Below are 21,960 nucleotides of genomic sequence, written 5' to 3'. Positions count from 1 at the left end.
ATGGAGTGGGACACTTATTTTTTTCAGATTCCAGCTCTGATCTCTGCCGCACATTGAAAGTAATGGGAGGCAGAATTAGGAAGGATCTCGCACTGATTATGGGGTAGAAATCAGCAGCAGATTCAACAGTGTGGACTGGGCCTAAGGTTGCCGACCCCTATTGTTGATAGTAGATACCATTATTTTTACATATGAGCTCTATTGTTGATAATATTGACAAGCAGAGCATTTTTGCATGGCTATTTATTACAACATCTTATACTTACTTTTGTGTTTTTCTTAGACTTCACCCTAAATCACTTGTTTGCCAGTAGAGTATTGCACATTATATGTTCTATCTAAAGCATGCAGATGTATATGAGTAGTTACCAAAACTGTTGGCTGATGACTTTGGTCTTACATTGGTTTACGGGCATGAATAAAATATTTGCCACCAAAATCAGTAACATCCGTCCTGGATTTATCAATACGCGGCGCATACACTGCCTTTTCTATATGATAACCAGCTTCTTTGAAGGCCATCTCCAGATCTTCCGGTTTTGAGGTCATTACGCTGAAACGCATTTTACCGATATGAGTATAAGTAGCATTCAGTGCACTCAGAATCATAAGGTGACCTCCGGGTTTTATCAAATCCTGGAAATTTTTCAGAACATTACAGTATGAGGTTATATCTCTACATGGCATTTCCAGACAGAGACAACACAGGAGACAATCAACTGGTGGCACAATGACCGGATCATAAGGGTTTCTCTTCAGAGCGTCACATATCAGGACTTCTTTCACCTTACTGCGGAGTGTCTCAGCTTTTTTTTCACAATTCTCCCTAAAAAATATAAAAATAAAATAATCTTTTTATTGTATGATACTAAAATAACAGCTGAATATCTGTCTATATGTCCCATAAAAGTGGTTGGTTTTCTGCTTAGTAACCTCTGCAGGGAGAAGGTCTGACAAACCACGACACATCCAAAAGACTCTGTCAGGTTACTGCAGATGAAATGAAGCATTACACGTGACCATTGAAAAGAATGGCTGTCTACAGGGCCGCCGATAGGCCAGTACTACTGCTACTGGCGTCAGGGGCCCGGCCAAATTTAAAAATGGGGGGGGGGCCCGGGCCCCCTGGCGCCGGCAGCAGTCATTGTATGTCCTGTTTGTTTCAACTCAGATCTGCGTCCAGAGGACGCAGATCTGAGTTGAACACATACGTGGCTGAAGCAAGGAGCTGACACAGATCAGCTCCTTGCTTCGCCGCTGCGCGCCTCTCTCGCTGACACATATGCGGCTGAAGCGAGGAGCTGACCTGTGTCAGCTCCTCGCTTCGCCGCTGCGGCCTCTCTCGCTGACACATATGTGGCTGGCTCAGCCGCATATGTGTCAGCGAGAGAGGCCGCAGCGGCGAAGCGAGGAGCTGACACAGGTCAGCTCGCTTCAGCCGCTGAAGCGAGGCGCTGACCTGTGTCAGCTCCTCACTTCGCCGCTGCCGCTGGCTACCCGGCAGTGTAGACGCGATGTGATGACGTGTCAGCCGCATATGTCGTGATGACGTGCTCAGCCGCATATGTGTCAGCGAGAGAGGCGGCAGCGGCGAAGCGAGGAGCTGACACAGGTCAGCTCCTCGCTTCAGCCGCATATGTGTCAGCATCAGCGAGAGAGGCGGCAAGGCGAAGCGAGGAGCTGAAACAGGTCAGCTCGCTTCAGCCGCTGAAGCGAGGAGTTGACCTGTGTCAGCTCCTCACTTCGCCGCTGCCGCCGGCTACCCGGCAGTGTAGACGCGATGTGATGACGTCACATCGCGTCTACAACTGTGCGCCAGTAAGAGAAAGAGGCACGCAGAGAGCAGCGGGGGAACGAGGAAAAGGTAAGTGTAATGTGGATTATGTGGAACTTGAAACTGGGGGCAGATGAAGGAGAGGACGGCATGACACTGGGGGCAGAGATGGAGGGACATGAATCTGGGGGCAGAGATGGATAGGACGGCATGACAATGGGGGCAGAGATGGAGAGACATGAATCTGAGGGCAGAGATGGAGGGGACATGAATCTGGGGGCAGAGATGGAGGGGACATGAATCTGGGGGCAGAGATGGGGGGCATGAATCTGGGGGCAGAGATGTGGAGACATGAATCTGTGGGCAGAGATGGAGGGACATGAATCTGGGGGCAGAGATGGAGGGGACATGAATCTGGGGGCAGAGATGGAGGGGACATGAATCTGGGGGCAGAGATGGAGGGGACATGAATCTGGGAGCAGAGATGGGGGACATGAATCTGGGGGCAGAGATGGAGGGGACATGAATCTGTGGGCAGAGATGAGGGGACATGGATCTGGGGGCAGAGATGGAGGGGACATGAATCTGGGGGCAGATGTAGGGTGTATATGAAGCTGGGGGAGAGACGGAGGGGGGACATATAATTTACGGGTGACTGTAGGAGGATTATACAGTGTGCGGGCACATGAAAAATTAATGAGTGGGCGGAGTCAACATAACAGTGCGTGCGGCTAAATTTCCCGCGCCGCACATTTTGTCCCTCTTTTGGTTCTTCAAAAGTTGGGAGGTATGGGTACAGGGGGCAATGGAAAGATGTTAGAGGGTGGACGGGGGGGGGGGGGCATTGTTGGGACATCAGGTGTGCGGCACTGCGGAGAGGGAACTGGGGCAATAATATATAATATATAAGTTTTTAGCTGGAGAATAATAATGATGTAGGCGGCTATGCTACTAGCATAGCAGCCTGTTTGGGGGTGGGACTTTCACTTTAAAGGAGTATTCACGTTGCGTTTTTGGCCTCCCTTGCCGGGATACGTTGGTAACCAGTCACAATCAGCTCCCCACTTATCCCTGCACGGAGAACTGCAGGCCCCCCTTTTTTTTAATGGCCAGTTCTTTGTGCAGGGATAAGTTGACAGCTGATTTTGACTGGTTACCAACGTATCCCGGCAAGGAAGGCCAAAAACGCAACGTGAAAAAGCCCTGAGGATTTATTAGGAGGGCTCATATAAATGGTGTTGGCTCTCTATAGGCGCTGTCACATGTAGCAGATTTTACCTGCAAATAGAATCTGATTAAGCCTTGTAATGCTGCTAAATAAAGGGAAATGTAATACAGAATTGGTATGTCGCAAAATAAGGTCGTTTTAAAATGGCGGGGGGGGGGGGGGGGGCCCAGACACTTAGGCTGTATGGGGCCCCAAAATTCCTGATGGTGGCCCTGGCTGTCTATGTAATGCAAGGATAGACCAAGGTCCTGCAATTGAACTGTACTTGGAGAGCGGTTCTGTGTTCTTGCACTGAGGGAGATTTATCAGGACTGGAGTTTCCTATGCCAGTACTGATATGCTGGAGTACACTGGAGTGAGAGGATTACTATCACATCTCAGTAATGAAGACCACCTCACAGGCAGACTTGTGGAGTTGGCCATAGCAACCAATCAGAGCTCAGCTTTCTCTTTACCTCAGCAGCTTGAGTGATGAAATCTCCCTGTATAGTCAGCAATAATGACAATCTTACTATCAGGCACTTTTCACCTGACCAGTATTGCTGCTCAGTAAGGCTGCTTGCACACTACAGGATTTTTCACGGGTCTCCGGGCCATGGATTTGGCGGTTGCATAGACTTCTTTATGCACAAAGATCAGTGAATTTTGCAGGTTCCATTGAAGTCTATGGAGCTGTAGAATCCATGGCCCAGTGACCTGTGAAAAATCCTGTAGTGTGCAAGCAGCCTTACTGAGCAGCAATATTGGTCAGGTGAAAACTGCCTGATAGTAAGATTGTCATTATTGCTGACTATACAGGGAGGTTTCATCACTGAAGCTGCTGAGGTAAAGTGAAAGCTGAGCTCTGATTGGTTGCTATGGCCAACTCCACAAGTCTGCCTGTGAGGTGGTCTTCATTACTGAGATGTGATAGTAATACAGTGTGAGGGCCGCTCTGGATTTACTAATCATCCAGTGGCGTAACTAGGAATGGCAGGGCCCCATGGCAAACTTTTGACATGGGGCCCCCTCGACCGACACCCGCCGAAGACCACAACCGACCCCCCCCCCCCCCCGTATTCCTGCACTCCCTATTAAGCCCCATAGTGGCCCCTGCACACAGTATTATCCCCCATAGTGGCCCTTACACACAGTATTATCCCCCATAGTGGCCCCTGTACACAGTATTATCCCCCATAGTGGCCCCTGTACACAGTATTATGCCCCATAGTGGCCCGTGCACACAGTATTATCCCCCATAGTGGCCCTTACACACAGTATTATTCCCCATAGTGGCCCCTGTACACAGTATTATCCCCCATAGTGGCCCGTGCACACAGTATTATGCCCCGAAGTGTCCCCTGCACACAGTATTATCCCCCATAGTGGCCCTTACACACAGTATATTCCCCATATTGAACCCTGCACACAGTATTATGCCCCATAGTGGCCCGTGCACACAGTATTATTCCCCATAATGACCCCTGTACACAGTATATTCCCCATATTGAACCCTGCACACAGTATTATGTCCCTTAGTGGCCCCTGCACACAGTATTATGCCCCATAGTGGCCCCTGCACACAGTATTATGTCCCTTAGTGGCCCCTGCACACAGTATTATACCCCATAGTGGCCCCTGCACACAGTATTATGCCCCATAGTGGCCCCTGCACACAGTATTATGCCCCATAGTGGCCCCTGCACACAGTATTATGCCCCATAGTGGCCCCTGCACACAGTATTATACCCCATAGTGGCCCCTGCACACACAGTATTATGCTCCATAGTGGCCCCTACACACAGTATTATACCCCATAGTGGCCCCTCCACACAGTATTATGTCCCATAGTGGCCCCTGCACACACTATTATGCCCCATAGTGGCCCCTCCACACAGTATAATGTCCCATAGTGGCCCCTGCACACAGTATTATGCTCCATAGTGGCCCCTGCACACACTATTATGCCCCATAGTGCCCTTGCACACAGTATTATGCCTCCATAGTGGCCCCTTCACACACTATTATGCCCCATAGTGGCCCCTGCACACAGTATTATGCACCAGAGTGGCCCCTGCACACAGTATTATGCTCCATAGTGGCCCATGAACACAATATTATGCCCCATAGTGGCCCCTGCACACAGTATTATGTCCCATAATGGACACCCATGAACAATTATTATACTCTGGGGTCTTTTCAGACCCCAGAATATAATAATCGGAGACCAAGAGGGGATACCAACATAAAAATCACTGTTACTTACCTCTCCCCGGCTCTGATGCACTCCTCGGTGGTGTCAGCCATCTTCAATGATATCCAGGACGTCACATGACCCCGAACGCAGGCCCCAGTCATGTGATGTCATGGACATCACAGAAGTAGGCCCGAAGCCTGCCTGGAGCCTGGAAAGGTAAGTAACAGTATTTTTTTTTGTCCCCTTACCTCTCCTGGGCCTCTGCTCATTATACTAGGGGGTCTGAAAAGACCCCCGAGTATAATATTAGTGTTTGTGGGGCCCCTGCCAGGATTGGTAAGTAAATAGGGCCCGTTACCTAACAGCCTATTAAAAAATACCAAAATGCAGCGGTAGCGGCTGTCGCCAGGCCCCTAATATCCTGGGTCCTGTGGCAGCGGCTACCACTGCTACCCCCGTAGTTACGTCACTGTATTCATCCTATTACATCTCTGATCAGTGTCAGATGAATACTAAAAGTTCATAATACTACGGACTGTTTTTTAAAATGCCGGCCAAAAAACGACTATCTAATGGGCAAGTTCATCCAAAAGCTAAGAACGCAAAATTGTGTCAAAGAGCTGAGACAAGTGAACAACGTGACTTGCAGCTTGAAATGTTTTATATGCTTGTGTAAGGGACACAAATTTAAATTTTTGATAAAAAATAGTTAAAATTTTTTTGTAAAGGTTTATACTACATAATATGTATTGAATATGTAAAATCAATAAAAATGTTGAAATTAAAAAAACAGTTCACATTGTTCACATCAATGTTACGTCAAATTAGTAAAATGTTAAAATAATAAAAAATTTAAGTGGAAAAAAAGATTTACTTTAGCTCTGAGAATTTCAATTATATGTGTGACACTGAAAATTTTACTTTAGCATAACCAATAATTTAACATATTTTCCGCGAGCGAAGCCGCCGGGTGTTCTACTAGTATAACATATTACTTGTTATTGATTAAGTTCAGGTCAGCTGAGAAGATGAATCAATACCTGTTTCCTTCCAGCTCACACACATATTTGATCATGTGAGTCCAGTCAAAAGCTTCTGGATCCTTCTTCAGCCATTTTTGTAATTCAACAAGGTTTTCTTCAACGAGATCTGAGGCAATGATTTTATCAAACACTTCACAAGCAGAGAGGAGTGGATAAATGGAAGGTCCGGTTCCAAAATCAAGCAGTGTCTCTCCTCTTACTGCACCTTTAAAGATAACACAGTACTGAAAGGGAAAATGACCTATTTTTGATCTAGTTTTATGTTAAACATATTTTTTTAAAACTTTTGGTGAGGGTTTATAAAATGTCCATGTTATTATCTATATTTAAAAAAAATCCCCAAAATCCTGCAGTTCTGACTCTGGCCACAAAACCAAATAATATGCAGAGACTTCCTATTTTCTGTAGGAGGTTTCTTTGCAGCAGCCACTTTATTTTTCAGTACACCGATGATCCCAGCCATCATGTATATGCAGATAAGACACAGAATCCAAGAATAACAATAGTGGATTTCACGGTTTCTCTATTCCCACCATGGTGCAATGACCTCTGCAGGTTCACAGAGCAGGTCTAGACTTCACCCATAGAAGTCTTGTGTCATAGACCACTGTGTCTATGGGCCTTGGTTCATCTCCAGGAGACAGGAAGTCGTAAACTGTCTTCGGTTTAGTGACAAGAGTTTAATTTTCAGGAGTTTTAAGATTTTTTAAATATAGATAATGATACGAAACAATAATGACAAAATCACTAGGCTCTACCTCTAATCACCTTGATCTGAACATACAGGAATACTAGATGGGTATAGATCACGTCCTCCCAGTCAGCAGTAAATTATCCGAGTAGTAATTATTATATTCAGTGTAATTGTCTTACATGTAATTGGACCTTTTAATTTGTTGATATTACTAAATAAGAAATGTTACCTTTAGTGAAAGTTTCATGTAGCTGTTGCATTACAAATTGTGTCCATTCTCCAAAATATCCTTCTTCTGCATCATAGAATGTCTTTAAGAAAACTTTGGCGTTGAATTCATTATGGTAGTCTTGCTGAGAGGTCACAGGGTTGGCCATGATATTCTAGAATTGTTCTCAGATTCTCTGTTAGGTACTTCAGACCTTATGTACTAAACACAAATCACATACATTGTAACAATAGATGGAATACTCGAATAGAGGCACAGAAAAGCAGAACATGGTAGCAGCATAGTAATAGAGCAGCAGCAGAGTACTGGCCATAGAGTATCCAAGGTGGTGGATGTCCTATTGGAGTTCGAGACTGTAAAATTAGAGGAATTTCCTGGGCTAAAATTATTAACCCCTTCCCGACATCTGCCATAATAGTACGGCGCTGCCGGGAAGGACTTCCTGCAATCTGCCGTACTACTACGGCGGCTGCATGGTGCGCACACAGAACCTGGTGTGCACCATGCCCTGCGGGTGTCAGCCGTAACATATGGCTGACAATGCCCTGTAACACCTGCGGGCGGAACCGTCCGATCGCGGGTATTAAGCCCTGAGATGCCGGCGGTCAATATGACCGCCGGCATCTCCGAGGTTTCTCTACAAAATGGGGCCGATTGGCACCCACCGTGCCGGTTTCGGGGGGTGCCAGTATTGGTAGTGGGCAGCCCGGGGTCTGATCAGTGACCCCCCATGATTCTTCTGGTTGATATGTTTTGTGTTTAATTATGAAAAAATAGGAAATTTGGTGGAAATTTTGAAAAAATATGCATTTTATAAAGTTTGAAATGATGTGTATTACATACAGATAGTCAGACCGCCAAAATTATATCCTAAATCTCATGTCCCAGATCTCTGCTTTATGTCGGCATCAAACTTTAGTCACCCTTTTATTTTTTACGGATAGTAGAAGGTTTACAAGTGAAACAACAATATTCAAAATTTTCAAGAAATTTCCAAAACCCACTTTTTTAGGGACTAATCCAGTTATGAAGGGGTTTTGAAAGACCCTTGTATTAGAAACCCCCATAAATCACCCCATTTTCAAAACTGCACCCCTTAATTAAGCCAAAACAACATATACCTAGTAATTTAACCCTATAAGTGCTTAACAGGAATTAAGACAAAATGGAGGTGAAATTTTCAAATTTGATTTTATTTTACTAATTTCTTGGTTTAGCCCTAGAATTTGCACATTCACAAGGGGTTAAAGGAGAAAACGCATCCCACAATTTGTTATGCAACTTCTCCCGACTACCATAGTACCCCACTTGTGGGTGTAAATTTTTTAATGTGTTGCTATTTGTGCAGAATGAAATTCAATGTAAGGAAAAAAATCTATTATTTTTGCATCGCCATCTTCTGAAAGGCATAACATTTTTATTTTTTGGTAGACAGAGCTGGTTGAGGGCTTATTTTTTGCGGGATGACCTCTGCTTTTTATTGGTACCATTATGGTTTTCATCCGACCATTTGATTACTTTTTATTGAACATTTTGTAAGGGAAAGGTGGTGAATGATCATTATTTTGTGCAGTTTTCTACGTTTTTTTTTTTTATGACGTTCACCATTCAAGTTAAATAATGTTTTAATTTTATTGTTCAGGTTATTATGGAAGTGGTTATACCAAATATGTAATGTTTTTTTCTATTTTTCTTTATTTTACATAATAAAACATTTTATATGGGGAAAAAGGAATTTTGGGGGCTTTATTTATTTATAGTTTATTTTAAACTTATTTAAACTTTTTTATTTTTACTTTTTTATAACTTTTTTTTCTGTCCCCATGGGGGATTGAAGCAGTGATCTGCTGATCAGTGCTTTACTAGATGTATCTGCAATACACGTATTAGGGTGAGTTCACATGGAGTAACGTGCCACGTGATGTGAACGTATACGCCGCGTGAGATTTTGCAGGCCGTATACACTCCCATTAATTTCAATGGGAGCCAGGATCGTATACGCGGCGCTATTTTGCGGCCGTGATTTTACCAAAATCACTTTGGTAAGTTAAAGCATTCCAAAGTTATTGCCACATAAAGTGACACATGTAAGTTTTGAAAAATCGAGCTTGGTCAGGAAGTCAAAAAGTGCCATCGGCGGGAAGGGGTTAATGATCTCTAATGAATAGGCCTTCAATGTCAAATTGGTGGGGGTTTGACAGACCCAGAGAGCAGAAGTAGAAGTACTTTATATATATTTCCTATTCCTCTTCTCGGCTTTGGCTCAAAAAACCTCAACAAAATCTGCAACAAAAAAAGCTGCGTTTCCTCAATGTGGGGCCTTAGGTTTAGTCTATCCTCATAACTGAGATCCTCCATGCCCTATATTAATTTTGTAGCCTCCCATTGAAACTTTTTCGACTCTAGAATAAACTTTCTATGAACTGGTGCCCAAAACAGAACTCCATATTCCAGATGGGGCGCACCAATGACTTATAAAGTGTCCTAACTTTTACCTTTACATATCTACTGGGGCTCAACATCCTCTGTCTTATGTGAATGTGACTAGCTAACATAAGTTGGCGATCTCTATTTTAGGGCTTTTTAATGCTTTAATAAAACATAGTTTGGGGGGCATTTAACAATTTGCCTTTTAGAATGAGCAATTGGGCAGATATCTATGGTTTATTTTCCAAAAGCAGTTATATACTGCAGCCAGTTCCATGTCCTTTCTTCTTATTGCAATATGAAGTAGGTTGCCATATTATTCATCTATATTTAACAGCTGACTTATCAAGGCTATCACGGTCTGCTTGGTCGAGCTCATTGGTTTCACTGTATATAAATATGAAAATGCGGAGACTAGCATACTGCCCATCACTGTGGTTTGTGTGACACATAGCATTATGGGAATATACCCCCATAGCGGGTCCTTATATAAAGAGTACGTCACATGCACAGGGTGTCCCAGATTTGAGAAGAGCCCCAGCACTACCTCTGACCAGGAGAAGGAGATGCGAGGACATGGCCAGATTGCAGGGCAGTTTGAATTGACAGATCTGCCCATATGGAAGACACATACAGGGCTACTCTATCTATCTATCTATCTATCTATCTATCTATCTATCTATCTATCTATTTAGTATCTATCTATCTATCTATCTATCTATCTATCTATCTATTTAGTATCTATCTATCTATCTATCTATCATCTATCTATCTTCTATCTATCTATCTATCTATCTATCTATCATCTATCTATCTATCTATCTATTTACTATCTATCTATCTATCTATCTATTGATTTATCTATCATCTATCTATCTCCTATCTATCTATCTATCTATCTATCTATCTATCTATCTATTTAGTATCTATCTATCTATCTATCTATCTATCTATCTATCTATCTCTCTATTTAGTATCTATCTATCTATCTATCTATCTATCTATCCATCTATTATCTATCTATCTATCTATCTATCTATCTCCTATCTATCTATCTATCTATCTATCTATCTATCTCCTATCTATCTATCTATCTATCTATCTATCTATCTATCTATCTATCTATCTATTTAGTATCTATCTATCTATCTATCTATCTATTGATTTATCTATCTATCTATCTATCTATCTATCTATCTATCTATCATCTATCTATCTATCTATCTATCTATCTATTGATTTATCTATCTATCTATCTATCTATCTATCTATCTATCTATCATCTATCTATCTATCTATCTATCTATCTATCTATCTATCATCTATCTATCTATCTATCTATCTATCTATCTATCTATCTATCTCTCATCATGAATCCATTTCTCTTACCTCTGCTCCTCTTCTCTCCCTGGTCAGTGTATATTTATTAGTAAACTAGTTTATGACTTGATGTTAATAATGAAATATTTATTTGTCTTTTCTGATTCGCAGAAACAAACACATGATATATTGTATAACAAAAGCACATAATACCTTTGAACTGTAAATTATGTTTTTCTCAGAATTCTGGCAGATATGTTTCTACAAGTTTCTAAACTGTGGCCTTGTACATGATAGTTTACAGAACAACTTGTAAGATAGTTAATTATTCATTCTACGAAGGTAATTAGAGGTGAAACTGCCGGGCACATATGAATAATCTGTCTCCTCCATGTGAGGTCCTGATGAAGAACGCAGAGAAGCCTTGTACAATCCCAGATATTTCTCTCCGCCGATTTCCAGCATTTACTTACGATTCCAATTTCCATTAGAGACTCCGGCACAGATGTGAGCTCAGCCTTACTGATAAATTTGGCCACCGTAGACTCCAGCAAAACTGGCATTAAATCCCCCTCCTGATAAATTTTCCCCATTATCTATAGGATGGGAATCAAACTTTAAAAAGTTTCTTACTCAATGGAAATGATACAGTCCACCACATTAGACGGCACATTGTCCCTCCTCCAAAACATCAGGTAAAGCAACAATAATGCTCAAATATACTGTATAATACTACATAGTAATGGGTAAATAATAATGCCCCAGGACATACAGACAAATGGTTCTCACTATTTGTATGAAGAATACCCCCTAGTATCAGGGGCGTAACTACCGTGGTAGCAGCAGTAGCAGCTGCCACAGGGCCCGGACCATTAGGGGGCCCGGTGACAGCCGCTACCGCTGCGTTTTTTTTTTTTTTAAAAGTCCGTTACGGGCCCCATTCACTTGCCGATCCTGGCTGGGCCGGGATCGGCAAGTGACACCGCGGGGCCCACAGAGGCTATCATTATACTCGGGGGTCTTTGCAGACCCCCGAGTATAATGATCGGCGCACCGGGAGGGGTAAGGTAACATAAAAAACAGTGTTACTTACCTCTCCGCGATCCTGCCAGGCCTCCGTCATTTGTGTCTGACGTCTCTGACGTCACATGACCCAGGCCAGCTTCCCGGGTCATGTGACGTCTGACGTCATTAAAGCTGGACAAGAGCGGACAGGACAGCCGACAGGAACAGGTAAGCAACCGTCTCTGTTCTTTTAATGGTTTTAATCCCCCGGGTCTCCGATTATTATACTCTGGGGTCTTTTCAGACCCCAGAGTATAATAAATGTTTATACAGTCCTATGAAAAAGTTTGGGCACCCCTATTAATCTTAATCATTTTTAGTTCTAAATATTTTGGTGTTTGCAACAGCCATTTCAGTTTGATATATCTAATAACTGATGGACACAGTAATATTTCAGGATTGAAATGAGGTTTATTGTACTAACAGAAAATGTGCGATATGCATTAAACCAAAATTTGACCGGTGCAAAAGTATGGGCACCTCAACAGAAAAGTGACATTAATATTTAGTAGATCCTCCTTTTGCAAAGATAACGGCCTCTAGTCACTTCCTGTAGCTTTTAATCAGTTCCTGGATCCTGGATAAAGGTATTTTGGACAAACAATTCAAGTTCAGTTAAGTTAGATGGTCGCCGAGCATGGACAGCCCGCTTCAAATCATCCCACAGATGTTCAATGATATTCAGGTCTGGGGACTGGGATGGCCATTCCAGAACATTGTAATTGTTCCTCTGCATGAATTCCTGAGTCGATTTGGAGCGGTGTTTTGGATCATTGTCTTGCTGAAATATCATCCACTTCAACTTCGTCACTGATTCTTGAACATTATTCTCAAGAATCTGCTGATACTGAGTGGAATCCATGCGACCCTCAACTTTAACAAGATTCCCGGTGCCGGCATTGGCTACACAGCCCCAAAGCATGATGGAACCTCCACCAAATTTTACAGTGGGTAGCATGTGTTTTTCTTGGAATGCTGTTTCTTTTTGGACGCCATGCATAACGCCTTTTTTTTTTATAACCAAACAACTCAATTTTTGTTTCCAAAATGAAGCTGCCTTGTCCAAATGTGCTTTTTCATACCTCAGGCAACTCTATTTGTGGCGTACGTGCAGAAACGGCTTCTTTCTCATCACTCTCCCATACAGCTTCTATTTGTGCAAAGTGCACTGTATAGTTGACCGATGCACAGTGACACCATCTGCAGCAAGATGATGCTGCAGCTCTTTGGAGGTGGTCTGTGGATTGTCCTTGACTGTTCTCACCATTCTTCTTCTCTGCCTTTCTGATATTTTTCTTGGCCTGCCACTTCTGGGCTTAACAAGAACTGTCCCTGTGGTCTTCCATTTCTTTACTATGTTCCTCACAGTGGAAACTGACAGGTTAAATCTCTGAGACAACTTTTTGTATCCTTCCCCTGAACAACTATGTTGAACAATCTTTGTTTTCAGATCATTTGAGAGTTGTTTTGAGTAGCCCATGATGCCACTCTTCAGAGGAGATTCAAATAGTAGAACAACTTGCAATTGGCCACCTTAAATACCTTTTCTCATGATTGGATACACCTGGCTATGAAGTTCAAAGCTCACTGAGGTTACAAAACCAATTTTGTGCTTCAGTAAGTCAGTAAAAAGTAGTTAGGAGTATTCAAATCAATAAAATGATAAGGGTGCCCATACTTTTGCACCGGTCAAATTTTGGTTTAATGCATATTGCGCATTTTCTGTTAGTACAATAAACCTCATTTCAATCCTAAAATATTACTGTGTCCATCAGTTATTAGATATATCAAACTGAAATGGCTGTTGCAAACACCAAAATATTTAGAACAAAAAATGATTAAGATTAATAGGGGTGCCCAAACTTTTTCATAGGACTGTAGGTGTCCACAGTGGGACATATGGGGACAGTATTGGGGATAATACTGTGTGTGCAGGGGACACTATAGGGGTTAATACTGTGTGTACATTGGACACTATAGGGGTTAATAATACTGTGTGTGCAGGGGACACTATAGGGGTAAATACTGTGTGTGCAGGGGACACTATGGGGGATAATACTGTGTGCATTGGACACTATAGGGGTTAATACTGTGTGTGCATTGGACACTATAGGGGTTAATACTGTGTGTGCATTGGACACTATAGGGGTTAATACTGTGTGTACATTGGACACTATAGGGGTTAATAATACTGTGTGCATTGGACACTATAGGGGTTAATACTGTGTGTGCATTGGACACTATAGGGGTTAATAATACTGTGTGTGCAGGGGACACTATAGGGGTAAATACTGTGTGTGCAGGGGACACTATGGGGGATAATACTGTGTGCATTGGACACTATAGGGGTTAATACTGTGTGTGCATTGGACACTATAGGGGTTAATACTGTGTGTGCATTGGACACTATAGGGGTTAATACTGTGTGTGCATTGGACACTATAGGGGTTAATACTGTGTGTGCATTGGACACTATAGGGGTTAATACTGTGTGTGCAGGGGACACTATAGGGGTTAATACTGTGTGTGCAGGGGACACTATAGGGGTTAATACTGTGTGCATTGGACACTATAGGGGTTAATACTGTGTGCATTGGACACTATAGGGGTTAATACTGTGTGTGCAGGGGACACTATTGGGGATAATACTGTGTGCAGGGCTTACTAAGGGACATAATAGAGTGCGGAGGAGAGGGTCAGTCGAGGTCTTCGGCATCGGTTTGGGGAGGGGGGGCCCCATGTCAAAAGTTCGCCACGGGGCCCCGCCATTCCTAGTTACGCCACTGCCTAGTATAATATAAAGGCGAGGAAGACACTCTCAAGATGTTTACGAAGTAGGGTCCCAACCCATAATCAATCATCATAAGAGACTTCGTAGACCAATATGTGCAGTGTAAATATGGTTTTATTCACCAACAAGCGGTCGGCCAGTTTCGCTCAGTGTGTGACCTTCATCTACAACAAATGTGATTCCACAATAATAGGTAAATCTGTGCACTATGTAGAAACTTAATATGAGGAATTTATAAGTCTTGGTGGAGAAAAGGATTGTTACAATAGTTATGGAAACTTGAAAAAGTCAGGGATAGAGTGAGTATCCAAAAATATAGGGTCGCAAATTAAAACTTTATAGCTTTATTATTAACCTGCTAAAATATTATAATATAAAATTGCTCCCCCACAAGTGAAACACCTTCACCTACAACAATGTGGATCGCTAGACTCTAGTCAGTCACATGAGTCTGAATAGGGGTCTGCCCAGACTGTAGCTACCTGTTTACACAGCACTATTAGCCTTGAATTCCTGGCACTAAAAGCTTACCTTTTTGGAACTCTAGGCTCCTTTCTCAAGTAAATTTACTTGAGAAAGGAGCCTAGAGTTCCGAAACGTTGTAATCTGTCATCATTATTAGTAAGGGGGCGTTCACACTACCGTCAGTGTCCGACAGGCAGTGTCCGCTCCTAGTGTCCGTTCAAAATCTCACACGGACATTAGCAGCGGACACTAGCTGTGTCCGTGACACTTGTCATTTATTTAAATGGCGATCGGGTGCGTTCATTTGCACTCCGTGCCCTTCCTTCACTGTCCACTTGTAAAGATGTCCGACTTTTCAAGCGGACAGAAAAAACCTGATGTAGCAGTGCTGAGTGTGGGCTGAACCATGCTGCACACTCAGCTCTGCCGCTTCTCCGTGTAGCAGTGCTGACATTGCCAAATGCTGTAGTCTGTATGGCATTCGACCAATCAACGCTGGTCAATGCATTCCTATGGGAAAAAGTCAGCATGCGCATATTGCAAGCTGACAGGGATCCCGACCAGATAGAGCCCCAAAGAGCTGGGTGAGTAACATTCCCACCTAAATAAAGGTAATCCCTAGCTAACCCTGCCTGTACATCTATCCCTGTCTCACAGTCACATAGTTCACAGTTTCAAATTAATCGAATGTTAAACTCACCATTTGTCTAAATTGGAGGTCACTTGATTTCGGCCGCCAATTCCTTTTTCCGTTTTTTTTTTCCGATGCCTCCGTTGTCGTAGTTCCTGTCCCACCTCCCCTGCGCAGTTATTGATGCAAAAAAAGTGCCAGGGAAGGTGGGAGGGGATACAAATTTTTAGTGCGTTTACCTCATGGTATTTGATTGGAATTGAATACCTCGAACGGCCTGATATTCGATCGAATATCTACTCGATCGAACGGTGTTCGCTCATCTCTAGTGGTAACATCATTAGGGTATCTATTCCTGTGCATGGTTGAGGTATATATATTACTAGCTGGTACCCGCGACTTCGTCTGCGGTGATTGTAGTAGTGGGTATATACAGGCGTGGGTAAGGTTTTCGTACTGTGTATATGGTATGGGATATGAAATGTAAGTTTGTAACTTGTTTTTGCTGTAATTCAGAGAATACGTGAGACTTTTGTGTTGAAGTTAATTTGTACTTGAGCTGCTATATGGTGTTGTGAGAAACTTTACATAGTGACTTTGGGACAGAAGTATTTGAAGTTAACCCTTTCCCGCCGATGGCATTTTTTTGATTTTCGTTTTTCGTTTTTGACTCCCCTGATTCTAAACCCCATATTTTTTTGATTTCTCCGCTCCCAGAGCCATATGAGGTCTTAATTTTTCCTGGGACAAATTTTTCTTCATGATGCCACCATTATTTATTCAGTATAATGTACTGGGAAGCAGGGAAAAAATTCAGAATGGGGTGGATTTGAAGAAAAAATGCATTTCTGCGACTTTCTTACGGGCTTTGGTTTTACGGCGTTCACTGTGCAACCAAAATGACATGTCCCCTGTATTCTGTGTTTCATTACGATTCCGGAGATACCAAATTTATATGGTTTTATTTACATTTTGACCCCTTAAAAAAAATCCAAAACTGTGTTAAATTTTTTTTTTGAAAAGTCGCCATATTCTGACAGCCGTAACTTTTTTATACGTGCGTGTACGGGGATGTATAGGGCGTCTTTTTTTGCGGGACCGGGTGTACTTTTTTGTTCTACCATTTTCGGGAAATGTTATTGCTTTGATCACTTTTTATTCAAATTTTTATCAGAATCAAAACAGAGGAAAAACGACGGTTTGGCACTTTTGACCATTTTTCCCACTACGGCGTTTACCGAACAGGAAAAATATTTGTATAGCTTTGTAGAGCGGGCGATTTTGGACGCGGGGATACCTAACATGTATGTGTTTCACAGTTTTTAACTACTTTTATATGTGTTCTAGGGAAGGGGGGGGTGATTTAAATTTTTTATCCTTTTTATTTTTTTAATATTTTTCTTACTTTTTAAAAAAAATTTTTTTGCATTTATTAGACCGCCTAGGGGTATTGACATGGGTGGGCGGTGTCGCGGATTGTCAGAGCGGTGGGGGTCGGCAAACATGGCTGATCCGGAGCGTTAAAGAGAGCCTCCTGCAGTATCGTTAAGGTGAGGGGCAAAGTGGTAAAGTATATGTATATGTGATTGTGTGGGGTTAGGGGCACGGCTGCAGAGGGCAATATGAATTTTGTGGCTTGCTATGGTCCAAAGTGTGTGAGATTGCAGAGATAGTGGTGATGTGAGTTTGGGTTTTGTGGGGGTCCTGGCACAAACGTATGTGCGCTATTGTGACGAAAAGTAGCCTATTGCGCAATCGGGTATATTAACTATGTTTGTGGAAACTTTCAGCCAAATCGGTCGAGCAGGTTTTGCGTGATTACACAAACCCACAAACTCACAATTTTAATATTAATAGGATATATAATATAATGTATAGGTGGCATCCATAGTTTGTAAATTATATCCGGGAGGATGTAGAATTAGTCCATCTATGCAGTAATAATACCCAGAGCGTTAAGTTAAATACATTGTATGTCACATATAGATAATTATATCGGCCAGGGAATACCAACAGCAAGATAAGTGCCGGTATTTACCTTACCTTACCTTTAACAGTGTCCAACATTTAGAACCTTGAGCAGACAGTTTTTTACATGATAGGTTACACAATAACTTGGAAAATGGTTTGTTGTTTATTCTGCTCAGGTTGTTTGAGGTGAAACTGCTGGGCGCATATGATGTGTCATCCATGTGAGATCCTGATAAAGAACACAACGTACCATTTACAAAACCAAGTGAAAATCTAAATCTACCAACTGAGGTCACATTTAGATGTGAGAGATTTATTGCAGTTTTTCGGTGGTTTACATACAAACAATCCTTAGCGCTTCCCCACTAATACTCAGGAGTTCTGCTTAGCATTTACAACACCAATTCTTAGCTGGTGAGCCCAGGAATTGGCCTAGACCTGGGGTCCTCAAACTACGGGCCGTAGGCCACGTGTGGCCCGCCGAGGACATTTTTCCAGCTTGCGTGCAGTTGCCCGGATCACTCACTTACAGGGAATCCGGTACAGAATTCCCCATTCTTGAGCGATCAGTTGTATATGAAAATGTACATACAGCTAAAAGCTGTCAGTGTAGGCTGTGTGCATGCAACCGCATCCTATACTGGCTGCAGAGTGTGACCTCTTCCCCGACGCAGGCGGGTTGACGTAAGTCATCAGCGCCTGTAGTCAGAAGAAGAAGTACACACAGCGGTTCTTCATAAGTAAGTATAATACTGTGTGTGTATAAGTGAGTGTGTGTGTGTGTGTGTATCATACTAAGGAGAATATAATACTGTGTGTGTGTGTAGGGGGTTGGGGCGTACTGAAGAGCATATAATACTGTGTGTGTGGGGGGTGTACTTAGGAGCATATAATAGAGTGTGGAGGCATACTGAGGAGCATCTAATACTGTGTGGGGGGCGTACTAAGGAGCATATAATACAGTGTGGGGGGCATACTGAGGAGCATATAATACAGTGTGGGGGGTGTACTAAGGAGCATATAATACAGTGTGGGGGGCATACTGAGGAGCATATAATAATGTGTGGGGGCGCGTATTGAGGAGCATATAATGCTGAGTGTGGGGGCTGTACTGAAAAGCATATAATACTGTGTGGGGGGTGTACTGAGGAGCATATAATACTGTGTGGGGGGTGTACTGAGGAGCATATAATACTTTGTGGGGGGGCGTACTGAGGAGCATATAATACTGTGTGTGGGGGCCTGCTGTGGAGCATATAATACTGTGGGGGGAGCTCCTGTGGAGCATATAATCTTAAATTTTTTTAAACTATATTTCGGCCCTCCAATGGTCTGAGGGACAGTGAACTGGCCCACAGTTTAAAAAGTTTGAGGATCCTTGGCCTAGATATACACTATATGTGACTCTATTGAAAAAAAAAAAAAAATTATATGTATTATAAATGGAGTACTGCCATTTTTTTTAATATCAGTAAAAGAGTGGGGGTACTTTATTTACTCAAGATCCATGTGATGTTTCCACTCTTTTTCAAATAACCTTCTCGTGGAAAGTGAACATATTATCTATCTATGGCGGCTTGCAAAAGTATTCATACCACTTGAACTTTTTCACATTTTGTCACCTTACAACCACAAACTTAATTTTATTGAGATTTTAAGTGACAGACCAACCCAAAGTAACAGATAATTGGGAAGTGGAATGAAAATGATACATGGTTTTCAAAATTTTAATCAAATAAAAATGTGAAAAGTGTGGCGTGCGTGACATGGAAAATTATTCAGCCCCCTGTATTCTGATACCCCTAAATAAAATCCAGTGCACACAATTGCCTTCAGAAATCAATGAATTAGTTAATAGTCCGGCTGTGTGTAATTAGTCTCAATATAAATACACCTGTTCTATGAAGGTCTCAGTGATTTTTTAGAGAATTCTAGTGAACAAACAGCATCATCAAGACCAAGGAACTCACCAGACAGGTCAGAGATAAAGTAGTGGTGAAGTTTAAAGCAGGGTTAGGTTCTAAAAACATATTCATCGTCCAAAAATGGAAAAAGTATTCTACAACTGCAAACCTACCAAGAAATTACCTAAACGAACAGATCGAGCAAGGAGAGCACTGGTCGGACAAGCAGTCAAGAGGCCCATTGTTTCTCTGGAAGAGCTGCAGAAATCTACAGCTCAGGTCGTGCACTCCACGCATCTGTCCTTTATGGAAGAGTGGCAAGAAGAAAACCATTGTTAAAAGAAGGACATAAAAAGTGCCATTTGCAGCTTGCCAAGCCATATCGAGGACACAGTAAACATGTGGAAGAAGGTGCTGTGATCAGGTGAGACCAAAGTTGGACTGTTTGGCCTAAATGCAAAGCGCTATGTGTGGTGGAAAAGTAACATTGCTGATCCCCCTGAACACACCATCCCCACTGTGACACATGGTGGTGGCAGCATCATGCTGGGGGAGACTTTTCTTCAGCACGGACAGGGAAGCTGGTCAGAATTGATGGGAAGATGGATGGAGCTAAACACAGGGCAATCCTGGAAGAAAACCTGTCGGAGGCTGCAAAAGACTTGAGACTGGGATGGACCTTCCAGCAAGACAATGACCCTAAATGCCCACTTTGCGGTAAAAACAGCAGCGCAGACGTGCCACGATTTCCAAAACCGGCCCAGTTTTGGAAATCACAGCATGTCAATTATATCTACGAAATGCCGGTGGTTTCCCTATAGATATAATTGAAACAAAAAGTCCACGGAGGGAAAATCCAGCGAGCCTTGTGTTTACAGCACTGCGGGATAAACGCTGCTGCCGCGGTTTTTCCCACAGCACTTTATAGCTGCAAGTCGTCCCGTGGGGCTTTAGCCTTAAACAGGCTGTGGACTGTGACAGGTCAAAATGCTCTATTGCAAAACAGACTCAGGCTGGGTTCACATCAGCATTTGACTCTTTGAGCAAAATCAGTTTTTGAAACACTGTTTTTTTGCCACAGTGTTTCTACTGCTGCCAAAATGCTGCATTTTCGCAAAATGGGGAACCAGCTTATGGTGGCGTAAGCCTTAGGCCTTATTTACATGGAGCATTTTTGTGTGGGTGGGGAGAAAAGAGTTGGACTTGCAGGGCTTTTTCTCAGTCCAAAAAATAAGTATACCAGACAGACAGCAACCAATCAGTTTTTTTTTTTTTTCACATTGATGTTTATGAAAGGCGGATTACAAATAAATTACAGGTATCAATCTGTTTGTGTCCATTTCTCAATCTGTTTTTACCTCTGCACATGCTCAGAATGAAGAACTAATGTTTCTTCTAATTCTCCTACTCCTCATATTCTCTAGCTGTGTTGTAAATGCAGTAATTGCTTTGGATCATGCAGTGATGAATAACACATCCATTCCCTATTTCCATCATCAATGAAATGCTTTGTGTTCCACTCCACAGCACCTTATATACCGTAAATGACATCAGCATTGTAAGGTGTCCACCTACCAGTGACTATTGGCTGTAAAGCAGTCAGCTGTGGCCCTTGTTTTCAGACCACAGAGTATAACGATCGGAGACCCAGGGGAAGATACAAACATAAAAAAACAATGTGGCATTATACAAACACTTGAGAAAGGGACCTGTTTCCCGAAACACGTTGTGTATTTCATAAAGGATTTACATTTGTACCAGCGCACCCACTGTCTCCTTTTTCTTTACACTGGAGATTCTGAGATAACATATCAGGGTGCATAAAAATATCATGCTGAACGAAGTCAAATTATGCCATGCTACATTTGCACATGTCCACGCTTAATTTAGCTCATATCTGGTTAAGAGCTTATTCACACAAGAAGATTTTGGGCATGTGTTTTTTTTTTAATGGTTTTTAATTTTTTTTTAATGGAGTGCACATGGCCCCATAGAAAATAATGGATCTCATAACATGTTTAATTCAATAGATCCTCACATTTCTCAAGGCTGTTTTGATAGATCACTCAATGGGCTCTACCAGGGTAGCTTTGGTAGTTTCTACCACAGGGCCTGGGACATTATGAGGCCTGACGGGCCCCTGATGTTTCTTTTTTAATTTTTTTAAATAGGCCATTACCTACTAGAGTAACTCCAGCAGGTAACGGGCCCTATATACTTACTGATCCTCGCTCCTGCTCAC

General features: G+C 42.5%; 1 protein-coding gene and 1 pseudogene across 1 annotated transcript; one reads left to right on the top strand and one right to left on the bottom strand.

The window, feature by feature from the left end:
* Positions 1 to 396: 396 nt before the first annotated feature.
* On the bottom strand, positions 397 to 7,336 carry LOC142209472 (nicotinamide N-methyltransferase-like). The gene is made up of 3 exons (XM_075278464.1): positions 7,145 to 7,336; positions 6,219 to 6,426; positions 397 to 826 (listed from the first exon to the last, which is right to left on the bottom strand). Exons 1-3 carry the CDS (start codon positions 7,290 to 7,292, stop codon positions 397 to 399), a joined length of 786 nt encoding a protein of 261 aa, XP_075134565.1. The 5' UTR covers positions 7,293 to 7,336.
* LOC142211068 (small nucleolar RNA SNORA17) lies at positions 1,336 to 1,479 on the top strand (annotated as a pseudogene).
* Positions 7,337 to 21,960: the final 14,624 nt, after the last annotated feature.

This window comes from Leptodactylus fuscus, chromosome 6 (genome assembly GCF_031893055.1).
Source record: "Leptodactylus fuscus isolate aLepFus1 chromosome 6, aLepFus1.hap2, whole genome shotgun sequence".
Taxonomy (NCBI): Eukaryota; Metazoa; Chordata; class Amphibia; order Anura; family Leptodactylidae; genus Leptodactylus; species Leptodactylus fuscus.
Note: the sequence above shows the minus strand (reverse complement) of the source record. Positions and strands in the feature narration are given on the sequence as shown.

Bases quoted from the DNA above. Each gene is read 5' to 3' on its own strand.
- LOC142209472 (XM_075278464.1), bottom strand. From the start codon at position 7,292: ATGGCCAACCCTGTGACCTCTCAGCAAGACTACCATAATGAATTCAAC. The intron at 6,427-7,144 runs GTAACATTTCTT...TTATCTTTAAAG, and splicing joins ACATGAAACTTTCACTAAAG to GTGCAGTAAGAGGAGAGACA. The intron at 827-6,218 runs GTATTGATTCAT...TATATTTTTTAG, and splicing joins TGTGAGCTGGAAGGAAACAG to GGAGAATTGTGAAAAAAAAG.